Source organism: Lepidochelys kempii, chromosome 1, assembly GCF_965140285.1.
Source record: "Lepidochelys kempii isolate rLepKem1 chromosome 1, rLepKem1.hap1, whole genome shotgun sequence".
NCBI lineage: Eukaryota > Metazoa > Chordata > Testudines > Cheloniidae > Lepidochelys > Lepidochelys kempii.
The window spans coordinates 337,059,664-337,073,642 of NC_136380.1; the positions used below are offsets into that span (position 1 = coordinate 337,059,664).

The 13,979-nt window shown below is 41.3% G+C and overlaps 1 protein-coding gene across 4 annotated transcripts; it reads right to left on the reverse strand.

Annotated features, from left to right (window-relative positions):
- Positions 1-358: 358 nt before the first annotated feature.
- SUV39H2 (SUV39H2 histone lysine methyltransferase) lies at positions 359-13,923 on the reverse strand. Of its 4 annotated transcripts, XM_073328693.2 has the most exons (7): positions 13,807-13,923; positions 12,203-12,459; positions 11,463-11,514; positions 9,661-10,332; positions 6,841-6,987; positions 4,832-4,961; positions 359-3,240 (listed from the first exon to the last, which is right to left on the reverse strand). In XM_073328693.2, the coding sequence occupies exons 1-7, from the start codon at positions 13,840-13,842 to the stop codon at positions 3,134-3,136; spliced, it is 1,401 nt and encodes a 466-aa protein (XP_073184794.1). In that variant the 5' UTR covers positions 13,843-13,923; the 3' UTR covers positions 359-3,133. The 4 variants fall into 4 exon arrangements, with proteins under 4 accessions (XP_073184794.1, XP_073184798.1, XP_073184795.1 ...); XM_073328697.2 differs by lacking the exon at positions 12,203-12,459 and having other exon boundaries at positions 11,463-11,608; positions 13,758-13,922; XM_073328694.2 differs by lacking the exon at positions 12,203-12,459 and having other exon boundaries at positions 11,463-11,608; positions 13,807-13,902.
- Between the last annotated feature and the right edge of the window lie 56 nt (positions 13,924-13,979).

Below are 13,979 nucleotides of genomic sequence, written 5' to 3' on the forward strand. Positions count from 1 at the left end.
CAGAGCTGGACTTTGATGCTGTACACTAGTAACCCACAACTTCAGACAAAGTAGTTAGGCTATTATAGATGATCAGCTCCCTAAGACTACTACATTCTCTAAACTTACAGAAGGGTTATTACTTATTTAATTAGAGGCAACTGACAAGGGGCTGGAGAGGGAAGAGAGTGAATTTACTATTCTATCACACTATAGGGCTATGAATACATTCACAGAAATGCTGGTAAAATGAGGTCACTCAGACATGCAAAAGTAATTCATCAGGACTTTTTCTGAGCTGCTAGCTAATGCTGTATGAGAGTACATGAACAAAATTTAAGACCTACAGAAGGGATGGTAGTTATTATACACTGCCAACAAAAGAAAAAACTAAATTTAATTTATTTTACCAAAAGAACTCTAGGAAACTAACTGCTATTACAAAGAAAGATGTCACATTTTATGCAAAAGTAATGTTCCTGAGGTTATAAACAAATACACAGCCCCAACCCATAATGGAAATAACCAAACAGAGCTGGTATAACTGAGAACTTAAATACACAGTAGCTTTTGCTTGGTGAGGATGCTGCAGCATTTTTAGTTTTGCTACCTCAAAACCAGCCAGAAGCCAGTTAATAGGTTACCAGTACCCAAGTGCTATTCACACAGCTGCAGTGGTAACCATGGTAATGCCCACAAAAAAGCAAAGGCCAAAGCAAGGTTGGTCTGGGCTTGCTAAGAAACTGAAAACAGCTTTTTCAATGTCACTTTAAAAAAAACAACTTAATGTCCAATTAACAGAAGGCAAATTGAAATGCACTGTAAATTGGTAAACACAAAACCAGCGTTGAGGTCCTAAATAAGTAACAGGATACAGCAGTAGACTTTATATCTAATAATTTCCTGTTACTTCCCAAGATTTGAATTCAGGAGAGGTAACACACAGCCCCTAGAGAAGAGCACCTGGTGCTATACACACTGACTTGTAAAAAAACAGGACCTAAATTCAGATTTTGACAGCTGTAAGACCTTTATCTACTTAAAATGTAGATATCTGTAATTGCCTATCCCTGTAGTTTGGTTAAGGATACCCATGAGCAGGGCCAAAGAGGAAGGAGCGGAGCAGCCAACCAAGGTGTCTGAGGCCTTTCATGTGTCTTGTAGCGTGGACAGGGGTAAGGAAATGAAATGAAGGATTACATGGGTACACACAACCCCATTTATTGGGGCAGTATGTAAAAAGGAATGAAGTTGGCTCAAACTTTTTTTTTTTTTTTTTTTAAAAAAGGGCATTTAAGATTCCCTTAAGATTTATAAAATACTTATGGGGGAGACATATGACTAATTCTATCTACTAACAATAATACCTTTAAAAATAACTAGATGCAGCAGTTTCATTCAAGTATGGACTCCAGGTAGCATAGCAATGTTAGATGTGTTTAAACCTAAGCAATTAGTATGCCATTCATTGAACAATATAAATCATCTACTTCAAAATTATAAACTTCAGTTTACAAGCAGATACATAGCTTTGTACATTGCTAATAGTCCCAAATGTGTATGCCCAATCACAAATTGGATAAGCCTTGGTGTACAAAATTTCACTATCCTACAGAGAGCCAGTTCTGCAGTTCAAGTACATTTGTGCTTTTAAAATTAACAAATGCTCATATTGTCCTTCAAAGACTCTTGGTGCAGTGCTAATAACAAACATGAAATTTAAGGCATATTTTTAACAAACCAACTAGATAATCATAGGCTGAACACTTGACCTCAACCACCTGAGCCAACAGCACTGTACCTTATAACAGTAAGTAGCTGTCTTCATGATATACATCAAATGTCTATTTGATGAGAAACAGTTATGCCTGATTCCTTAAAGGTTCTGTACATCGCTTCCAAGAAATATGCAATGTTTACAATCAATCAATCAATGAGAAAAATAAGACTTGAACTTTTGTCCCTGGAGTACAATTACTTTGTGGTTCCAGCCATGGTCTACAACTAACTTAATTGCTGTTGGGTGCTTCTCTGAAGTCAAGAACAATTTAGCATTCATCATCACATTTTCAATAAACATCTGATATTTTTGAAGATTAAACAGAAAAAACAAATATTCAATAAGCTGAATAACAGTAAGTTTTTCAGCCTTTTACATTCAAGATTCAAAGAATGTCCTACTACTGTCTACAGTAAATGGGCAAATTCACCCTTTCTGTAACTTCACTGAAGTTATGTTATTACAACAGGAAAAAAACCAGGCATAATGTGTTTAAAGTCTACCACGAGGTAGAAAAAATTCGTAATATGTAAAAGTTTGTAACATAATATAAGACAGCTGTTGATACAATTACATTGCTGGGATACTTTTATGTCTATGCCATATAACTGGATATCAATGCACTAGGTTCATGAAAGAAATATTGGCTAATTTTATTTACTCAATTCCTGTCTATCGCTTTCCAAACTTTCACCAATAATTTCACCAATGATGACTACCTAATCTTGTGTCCAGCATCTGCTAACATTGATCAGTGTGCTTGTGTGAAATTCCATGGACACTTCAAAAAAACAAAAGCCAAACAAACTATTTCTTAAGTGTACTCTATGAACTTTCATACCTATGCAGAATTTAATGGTAGTAGATCCCAATGGAGGATCAGGGCCCCAAATCTTACTGCTACTTCTTGAAACCTTTTAAGAAAAATGATAAGTCAACTATGATTTCTAGTACATCAATGGTATTAGATTTCCATTTCATAAAGCACAAGATGTGGAACAACCTCATATTGAAATCAGCTCTTCACAGGATTGGAGTCATACACACACTTGAATATTCAACTTTGACTTCACATTAACATGCACCTCCATCAGCTCTTAAACCACAGTGTGCAAATAATTCCAAGGAGATCTAGTTTTTAATCCACATAGCCAGTTTTCATACTTAAGAGCAGTTGTAATATCTCTTTCTTTGGCTAATGACATTTTCAAATACAAATTTAATGCTTTGTTTTCATTATATTGATTCACTCATATGTAAAAATACTCCAATTTGTAAGTATAAGTGAACTAGAACAGCAGTCTTCTTAAAATACATTTAAAAAAAAAAGACACAAAATGAAATAATTTATTTGCAACTTTGGCTATTGAGAATTCAGTTGAGATACCCTCTGCAACACACAGCTCCACACTTGCACACAGTTCTGATCCTCTTTCTCGTTGGGCTGACAGCATCAGAGTCTGAAGTCACATCGAGAGAACCTAAACACATAAGAATATACAGAAACAGAATTGATGGTGGTTGGAAAAGGATATTATTTATTAGGCATTGCTATTGTGCAAGAAAAAAAGGTAGTCTCTGCCCCAAAAAGCTTACAATTTAAGACCCCAATTCAAAAGACCTGTGCATGTATCTAGCTTCACACATGTGAGTAAGTTCCACTAAATTATATGGGACTACTTGTGTGCACGCAAAGTTAAGCATTAGTATAAATCTTTGAAGAATTGTTACCTAAAATTATTATTTACTAGTAGCTGAAAGCTCATGCTGTTGCATGGGTGAAATTCATGAAGTCTAAATGGCTGAGAATTTAAAGGTTGAACAGTAACAGACCATGAATCCTACTGATGATTGAACCTGGTGACGTTCTAAATAAAGAGTTCTCAATCATGCTTGTATATGTTTTCACTGCTTCACACTGACTCCACAGACACTTTAGGCTTCAAAGTAACAATCCTGGAATCTTATTGTACAGATTATTGTGGATTGGCTCCGAGCTCATCATGGATGATGCTGTATATGCTAGATGCTGTATAAACACAGACTAAGGTGGTGGTCCCTGCTCAAAGAGCTTGAAATCTGAAGTACAAAAAGACAACAACAAGTGGATCTAGACAGACAGATAAGGAAGCAAAAGGAAGTAATGAGAGAATATTGGTCAGGGCAATAGGCAATGGTCTCAGCATACCAAATGCATAACTAGGGCCCTACCAAATTCATGGCCGTGAAAAACACATCACGGACTGTGAAACCTGGTCTCACCCTGTGAAATCTGTATAGTACAGGGTAAAAGTACACAAAAGACCAGATTTCACGGGGAAGACCAGCGTTTTTCAAACTGGTTGTCCTGACCAGAAGAAGGTAGTGGGGGAGGAGGAGTTGCAAATTTACTGTAGGAGAGGGGTCGCAGTATTGCTATTCTTCTGTGCTGCCTTCAGAGCTGGGTGGCCAGAGAGCAGCAGCTGCTGGCCAGGTGCCCAGTTCTGAGGCAGCATCCCACCAGCAGCAGCATAGAAGTAAGAGTGGAAATACCATACCCTGCAACCCTTACTTCTGCGCTGCTGCCTTCAGAGCTGGGTGGTAGGAGAGTGGTGGCCGCTGGCCGAGGGCCCAGCTCTGAAGGCCACAGCACAGAAGCAAGGGTGGCAATATCACACTATGCCATCCTTACTTCTGCACTGCTGCTGGAGACAGCTCTGCCTTCGGACCTGGGCTCCCAGCCAGCACTCTCCAGCCACCCAGCTCTCAATACGTAAACCAATCTTTTTTTGTTTGGATTAAAAATAGTCCCATGCAGGGCTCTAATTTTCATTTAATATACTTTCATGTGCATAGGGGTGCCGTGCATCATTCTTTAAACCTGCCCTGCACAGATTATTGACTGGATTAAGTAGGAGCTGGAAGGAGGTGTTGGCAGAACAAAGTGGGTAAAAACAGAGAAGAGAGTGGTGTGTCCAAAAAGAGGAAGTTAAACACTTTGATTTCAGCAAACCCATGCAGAAAATTGATCAGGCTGCAACAAAACCAGCTAGTACCATCTATCCTGCACACAGAGATTTACACTGTACATACCTTTCATCTGATAATCAAAGGTGAGCTCTTCTCCAGCCTTGATGGTTCTCGTAGAAAACAGCGCTATCCGAGGAAGACGTAGATCAAGGTTATCAATGAAAACATTGAAGACCTGAAGATTTGGATCACACTGCAAAGCAAAGTTATAGTTTTGTAATTCAGGTGTACATTTGCTAACAAAATAGAACTGGTAGACACAGTGTAGGGAATGGCAATTAAAACATATTGTGCGCTACTAGCGAGAAGAAAGTGACACTATAACAATTCAGGGGCTGAGTCTCCTCTCAGGTTCAGTGGAGTTACTTGTGATTTTTGCCATTGTAAGTCAACAGAATTACATCTGTTGAAACATCACTATTAAATGAAAGCAGGACCCTGTTAAGCAACAGTATTGACACCATGGCTGTGCGGGTATAGTACACAGAGAAGGTGAGTGAGATAATATCTTTTATTGAACCAACTTCTGTTTGTGAAGAGACAAGCTTTTGAGCTACACAGAGCTCTTCTTCAGGTATAGCACACTAAAACTATAACAACCTAGTAAAAAGAAGTTAAAGCTTGAAAGTGATTGCAACTGAGTAGAGTGGAGTGGGTGAATCAAAACAATTTCATAAAAGGCAATCTAAAGTAAGTTCAGACTTAAACAAGAATTACTAAAGGATGAAAAGGTGGGATTTCAATTTCCCCAGCAAGTTTACAAATGGTGCTGAGGAAAGGAGGAAAACTGCAGGGGAGAGATATGCTATGGAAAAGGCAGGAAAATTCCTTCTCTCCATTACTTACAACAAAAATACATTCAAACACTCTCTTCCTCTTCCGGCATTTCAGACGTTAATAGTTCATATAATTTTAATCAACAGCCAGGGGCTAAATTATGCAGTTATTTCCTATACTGTTGGTATTCAATTATCTGAAGAGAAAAATTTGTTTTGGGTGTCTGGAAACAGGTACTGAATATGCTGGAAATACAGATTATGATCCCAACTCTGCTATCTGATCTACTTAGGCAAACCCTTATCCCTAGGCTGAGTTCCAATGAGGTCAGTGGGTCCCTGCTTGAGCTCAGAGATCCATCCACATAGATCATATTTCAGGATCAGGACCACTGATCATGTTATTTTACATTTTAATGAAAATCCCTAATTCAGAAACTGCTGATACCTTCCTCTTAGGTAATTCTGAGCCTGAAAGAATAAGGAACAGTGAAAACTCTCTTTTTAGTTTTACTTCAACAGGTAAAATAAAATTGCTATTTAACGTGCTGTCTTGTGGAGTGATCCTGTTAATAAAAACCAACCTTGCACTCCCAATGTTTGTGAAAACTAAAGAATAATTGTTGTTTCAAACATTGTCTTAAATCTAAGCTACTTTATATTCTTTCATATTTAATTTCGCTCCAAATAAGATATGTATCAGTATTTCTTCCATCCTATTTAACTGATCATTCGGTTATGTTGTATGTCTAGAAAGATGCCTTTCTTGCAGCATCCAAGAAAAAAGCATTAATAAAAGTTAGGATTGTGAGGTTAGTGGGAATATTTGAGGCCCCTTTCATTTTCATGCACTCTGTCCGTTTTGACAGGTTTCGGAGTAGCAGTCGTGTTAGTCTGTATCCACAAAAAGAAAAGGAGTACTTGTGGCACTTTAGACACTAACCAATTTATTTGAGCATAAGCTTTCGTGAGCTACAGCTCACTTCATCGGATGGTACTTCTGTCCATTTTAGGATCCCCTCACATTCATTGTTTCATTAAAATTTTAATTTAGACTTTTAAAAACATGAGACAAAGTGACTTCAATTTTTCCTCAAAGATTTCAAGTTCACATGACTGTGCTGCTGTAACAGCATTAATCCACTCTCAAGTCATTTTCTTTGGAAGGGGAAAAAGAGGTTGGTATGAAAAAAGTCATTCCATGAAAGTTGTGTGTTTGATATCAAGATATTTACAAAAAGAGAAGGCATTCTTGGTGCAACCCGGACAGTTCTCGAATACAAAAAAAGCCCTTACACTGTGATTCACAAAATGGGACACATTTCCATATTGAGCTGCATCCACCGTATATTCATCCGAGTCATAGTCCAGGTCAAACAAGTATGTATTTCCTTGGTTGTCATACAGTTGACCTCGTCTCTCTGCTTCTTCACTTGTGATCACCTAAAAAAAGAAACCTGCATCATATTATTAACTGTTACTGAACTGAAACAAAACCCCAAAAGTTAGAAAAAACTTTTACATTTTCTTGAACAGAAGTAGGGAGACTTGTCTTTAAAAGGAAGTAAGAAGGTTGCTGTGTATCTGTAAGGAATAAGGAACACTTGAACATAGCTATTTAAATTGACTAATTACTGATTGTTTCTACAGAAGAAAACCGAGGAGTACTTGTGGCACTTTAAAGACTAACGAATTTATTTGGGCATAAGCTTTCGTGAGCTAAAACTTGCTTCATCGGATGCATGCAGTGGAAAATACAGTAGGAAGATATACATAGATATATACACACACAGAACATGAAAAATGGGTGTTGCCATACAACTGTAAGGAGACCAATTAATTAAGGTGGGCTATTATCAGCAGGAGAAAAAAAAACCCTTTTGTAGTGATAATCAGGATGGCCCATTTCAAATAGTTAAGAAGAAGGTGTAGTAACAGTGGGGGAAAAAAATTAGTAGCATTTATAGATAGTGATGGTATTTTCTCTTCAGGCAATATAATATTGGACAGTTTCCCTGGATATGTATTTACAGATAAGTGATGTTCCCATTGCTTTCTATACAATGTAGAATAAAAACTTGAATATAAAAAGACCTGCTATAAAATAATTTATCTTTGCCCCCCAACTTTTCTGAACTCCTCTATAAGTAATCTTTATAACTACATTTTAGAGAACTTTAAATCACTGACTCCCTAAAGGAGGATGTGGTCATTAGATAATTACAATCTACCCTATCCACAGGGCCTTGTCATTTCTCCTAAAGAGTTTATATTTACTACTTAAACCTCCATATTACTTTTCCACCTGTACAAAATATTTCACTTCAAGCAGAACCACAAAAAGGTTCAGGGAAGGTGGAACCAGTCATGTTCCCCCCAGTTCCCTCAGTGTATGAGAGAATCAATATATCAGGTTATACTTGTAACTTTAGCTACTCTCAAAACTTCTCCCCACTCCCTGCTGAGTTACTACGTATGGTACTAATTCTGTAATATAATTTACCTATGCAGACCCTAATGCCCAGATAAAGTACCACAGATTTCAATGTGACTTTTTTGCAAATGGATCGCTTTACAGTACTGGGCTTATAGCTATATCTACACTACAGACTTTTGCCAGCACAATTATGTTGGTCAAAGGTGTGAAGAGTTGTGATCCCTGACTGACTGCGGTGCTGGCAGAAGCCCCTAGTGTAGACACAATTATACAAGCAAAACTGCACATCTACTGGTATAGCTTATCATTAGTCAGAGATGGCCAGCACACATTAGCAGAATGGAGATATGCAGAAGCTGTCTGAAAGAGGGCTCCTGCTTCAGGCTGCAGACTATGCAATTTTATCCCCAGTCTTCTACTTTAAATATATACTTTACTTTTGTTATTACCAGAAAAAGATTTTGTTGTGCTAACTCTACCAGCAAAGAAAAACAGTGAACATTTTAACAATCCCTTGAAGATTTGGGTGCTTACCGCTCAGTTATACCTTCTGAGTAACAAAGTATAATCACATACAGCTGCGCGGGGGGGGGGGGGGGGGCAGCCGCAAGGGAAGGACAAACAAACAACTAATTACCACCTTCACTTGAAGTCCTGCCTCTCTCTCTCCCCCACCCTCCAAAAAAAGTATCCTTATAACATCACACAGGATTAATTCTATTTTGAGAAACTGATCTCCTGTACATTCTAAGTGAGTTTTTAGGAAGGACCTGAATGTGAATTGGATAGCTTGGGGAGGGTAAGCATAGAAGTAGCACACAGAAGAAAGAAAGAAATAGCTGTGCAAGGGGACAAATACAATACTGATGCTGGCATCAGTGGTGTATCACAGATTGTTGGGGAGAGATGTAAGCAGAAACTGGATCATATAGAGCCCTGAAAGGAAGGACAAGTTTAACCTGATACTTCACTGGTTCATGGTCGCACTGTGTGACTCAAGGGCCATGTCTAGACTAGGAAAATTCACTATTTTAAGACATGTTATCTAACACATTTTAACTAACTATTTTAAACAGGACTTTGCACCTAATGTAGACAGGGCAAGTCATTTTAACAACGTGTTAACTGGTATTGACCAATACATTTTAAAGCACAACCTATTTTCCAAGTTTACACATGGTGAAATACAAGGGCTGACGTGATCAGCATGACAAGTGATAAAAATAATTTTTGCAGTAATTTGGCCTGGGATGAGATCAGTACTAAGAGAACGACATAGTAGTCAAGATGAGAAGATGATCAGGATACTGACAAGGAATTTGATTGACAAGAGGTAAAGAAGGGTCTGGTTTAAAAAGAAAAAAAAATTGTGAAAGAAGAGACAAGACTTGGTTCTAAAAGTTAAGATATAACAAATCAATGCCAAGGATCTTTTTTGCACTTCAGCCCCTTTGCATTGCTTTGGTGCAGAAAACACCCTGGGTCATACAATATAAAGGTAATTTGACTTTCAAATGAGAGGTCTTCAATGTACTTCATTAACAGCAAAGGCATATTTATCTGTTTTGTAACAGAATCCAAAAGTGTTGAAAAAGGAAAGAATATTTTTTAAAAGTGTTAGGAGAACACAAATCTTTTATTATATACTTATAAAATTTATCTCTGAGATAAATACATACCTCTCCAACATACTCCATCACAAATCTCTTTGTTTTAATTTTCTGGAGGGTTTTTACTCCCCAGCCACGTCCATTGTTAGTTCTGAAGATGCAAAGAGAATACGGTGTGCCTTTCTGTACTATCCTGTTAGGGCATTCAGGACCACATCTACAATATGAGTTGCATTCATAGATAGGCAAGCCTGGTTGGATTTTTAACTGCTTTTGTTTATTGTAAGCCAAGAAAAATCCAGCCTCTTCTGGACAACACTTCTCAGCAGGGCAATCAGAGCATTCACAGCCGGTTGTGATTCCATTCATTACATTTATTCCTGGAGCAGGTTTATATTCATTAATGTAGTAAAAGTCTAAAGGAGGGCCCTCAAGATCCACAGTGTTTTCTACAAGAATCATTCCTTTATGGTTCTTTTTCCGGTTGAGTTCTTCCTTCCATCTCTGTAGAGCTATTCTTTGTTTAGCCTTCTTTACTATGTACTGTGCTACTACAGGGTTCAAAGCTTTCATATGGTTTTTCAATATTACCGCTTTGCCTCGCTTTAGCCGAGATAAATATTCATTCTTGTCGCTATGGAAGTACTGAAGGAGCAATGGGCATTTAAGATTTTTCAAAGCTACCCAGGTATTTGAGGATTCTGGCCATCCTTTCCATTTCACAAGGAAGTACTCTGTGCCCTTGAAATAGAGAAATAGATACAGATTTAGCCATAGCATTTCCAACAGTTAATCAAAAATATCTTGAAAATAAAGTGCGGTTGTTCAATGATACAACTGCTTTGGTATCACATCCATAGTAAATAAAATTAAACAGAGGAGTGATTATCATTAAGGAGGTGGCAAAAATGCATAAACTGAGGAGCAGTCAAACTAACATCCGTAACACCCTCCTTATGATTGAGGCATAACACCACATAGTTAAATTCACAGCCATCTGGTCCTAACAGTAGAGGATCAAGCATTTCAAATGCAAGGTAACTGGGTATGTACTTTGTGCACCACTTGTAAGGACATGGATAACCATACAGCTGGATAGAATAACCCAAAACAATAAAATTATACCAGCATGGGTTAGTTTGTTAGCACAGCCACAGTTAAGGTCATATATACTAACTTTTATAAGGAAAGAGAATAAAGTAACACCCTACACAGAACAAAAAAAAAAAAAATCTAAACTTACCAAAAAACCTCTAACAGTACTATTTGTAATAGTTACACAAGCCATCCTAGAGGAATAATACAGTAAAAACAATTCTTAATACTATATTTACTACTAAGAAGAAGAAGATGTATTGTAAAATGTAATTATTTCAAAGGGAGGTTTGTTTTCAAAGGGAATAGAGCAATAAGGCCAAATCCTTAAACCAGACACACACTGGTAGGTTTCTGCACACACATGGTGCCTAACTGGGATCTGGCAATGGACCCAGTTGTAGCATGTGGCCTTAACTGTTCAAGGAACAGACTGCAGTACTAACAAGGGAGAAGAGAAGCATAATAATACATACTGTGCTGTTGTCTAAGCACAGTAAGATTTGCTTTAGCACTGATATACAAGGTCAGACATTTTGTGCTCTGTTATTAACATTTCCATTATTTCAGCAGAACCTTCCTTCCTTACAGAATCAGAGCTAAAGAACACTTTATGTAGGCTTCAACATTCTGAAATATTTTGTTCAATGTCAACAGCAGCATAACAAGAGCCCTCAGCTAGCCTCACACTTTAAACCTTAAGGAAAACTACTGCCTCTCACTTTCAAACTGAAATATTGATCAAATTGTTCTGTAAGACTAGACATTTATCTTACCTCTTCTACCTTGTAGTCACATAAATATTCCACCTCATAACTCTTTAGATTCCTGTTGGTGATTCCAAGGGATTTACATGTGAGATTTTCCTTCCTACATAATTCCTGGATGGTCTCAAGTGAAGCTAGACAAGGCACATACCAAGCTACAATAAGAAAATAGGATTCTTTACTAATTTAAATGTCTCAGCTTAGTTGAAAAAAATTAAGCACTTGATTTTTAGTTTGCTCCCGAGCCCCCAGATTGTAATTTGTAAGAATTATCCACAATATATTTGTAGAACTACAAATGTAGCACGCAGGCAGACAGAACCAATGCTACTCCAGTTAAGTATAAAGTAAGCCTGTAATAGTTCTCTGCCTGAACCTCAGCTCTGCATATGATTCATAGATATTTAGGTCAGAAGGGACCATTATGATCCTCTAGTCTGACCTCCTGCACAACATAGGCCAGAGAATTTCACCCACCACTCCATACTATGTGTATTCATGCAATGATTAAAAAAAAAAAAAAAAAAAAACTAACTATCTAGGACAGTGCTTCTCAAGCTATCTGATGTGGGGGACCGGCAATTTTTCCCCCAATGTGTGCGCAGACCAGCAGCCAATGGCTTGCGGACCGGCGCCGGTCTGCGGACCACCACTTTGAGTAGCACTGACCTAGGACATACTAATTCTTCATAGGAAAAGATTCTCAGTATAGTTACCAGTTTTGAAACAAAACAGAAATAAATAATTACCCTGACCTGAAGGTACTCATGCTTTTGACTGCAGTTATGTAGAAGCCCTTCACTTTTTTTTTTTTACAAGACCGCGAAGTATCTGCAGTTAGCCAAGTGGAATCAACACTCTTGTACTTGCTATGCAACCATGGTGATTGGGATGAGACAGAGGCAAATCCCTCTTCCAGAAAGATCTCCGATTTCTTGTCAATTGGGCCAAATTTAGGAGGGTTACAATTTACAATGTAACTATTGTAAAGTTGTAAGGGTGCCGACTATGGAACAATAAATTGCAACAGTTCAGAACTCTGTTCAGAGGGATAGTCCAAAGTTTATAGCAAGTCACAAGTCTGGAGCCCAAAGCAACAGTTTCCCCCCGTGTTTTAGTAAGAGTCAGGGTGTATTTGACAACAGCTGAATTCCTTCCTCTGCGTGAGCAGGGGATTGTTCACTTGTGTCACAACCAGGACTGCAATTAGCACATAGCCACTGGAAAGGAGAGGAGCGGGAGAGACACTGGAGGTTACCCAGGCTGGGGGAGGCCTTGGCTATTTCTAACTTCATGCAGCAACCTCTCCCGCCAAAAGCCTCCCGCAGGCATGGAACAGTGATGCCACCCCCTGCTTCCCCTAGCAGCGGACAGTGCCCCTCTCTCCCCCAGGCCCCACACTCTGTCCTCCCGCCCCTCCCCCCGTCAAGGTACACCGACGCCCCCCGGGCACCCTACACTATCCCCACACCCCTCCCCCAGGCACCCCACACTGTCCCCCGCCCCTCCCCCAGGCACTGCATGCCGCTGCCGCCCCCTCGGACGCCCCACACTGTACCCTCACCCAGGCACCCCTCACTGTCCCCCCGGCACTGCCGCCCCCCCGGGCACCCCACATTGTACCCCCGCCCCTTCCCCGAAACTGCACACCGCCGCCCCCCCCGGGCACCCTACACTGTACCCCCGTCCCTCCCCCGACACTGCACGTCACCGCCCCCCCCGACACCTCACACTGCACCCCCGCCCCCCCGGGCACCCCACACTGTACCTCCGCCCCTCCCCCGATACTGCACCCCCGCCCCTCCCCCAGGCACTGCACGCCGCCGCCCCCCCGACACCTCACACTGCACCCCCGCCCCCCGGGCACCCCACACTGCACCCCCACCCCTCCCCCGATACTGCACCCCCACCCCGGGCACCGCACACTGTACCGCCGCCCCTCCCCCGACACTGCACGCCGCTGCCCCCCCGACACCTCACACTGCACCCCCGCCCCCCCGGGCACCCCACACTGCACCCCCGCCCCTCCCCCAGGCACTGCACGCCGCTGCCGCCCCCCCGGGCACCCCACACTGTCCCCCCGCCCCTCCCCCAGGCACTGCACGCCGCTGCCGCCCCCCCGGGCACCCCACACTGTCCCCCCGCCCCTCCCCCAGGCACTGCACGCCGCTGCCGCCCCCCCGGGCACCCCACACTGTCCCCCCGCAGGTTCCGCGGCCACCGGGGCCCTGCCGTAGGTCTCGGGGTGTGCGGGGGCGGAGGCCGCACAGACCCTGAGGTGCGCTGTGGGGGGCAGCTCCTCACCCCCATCCCCGCTGACCCAGGAAGCGAGCACCCCTGGCCGGCCCCTCACCTCCTCGCCTGCCCGCCATCTTGCAGGGGCCTGCATTCAAACCCTGCGGAACTTGGGCCGCCGGGGAGGGCGCCAGCTGCAGGCTCCGCCCACGCCCGATGGCCCCGCCCCTCCGCGGGGCCCCAATGCTGCACCGGCGGCGCGGCCCCGCCCCGCGCGCGTGGGCAGAGAAC

Coding starts and splice junctions, on each gene's coding strand:
- SUV39H2 (XM_073328693.2), bottom strand. CDS start 13,842: ATGCAGGCCCCTGCAAGATGGCGGGCAGGCGAGGAG. Junction 12,460..13,806: donor GATGGCGGGCAGGCGAGGAG/GTGAGGGGCCGG, acceptor ATTGTTCCATAG/TCGGCACCCTTACAACTTTA. Junction 6,988..9,660: donor TGATGGAGTATGTTGGAGAG/GTATGTATTTAT, acceptor TTCTTTTTTTAG/GTGATCACAAGTGAAGAAGC.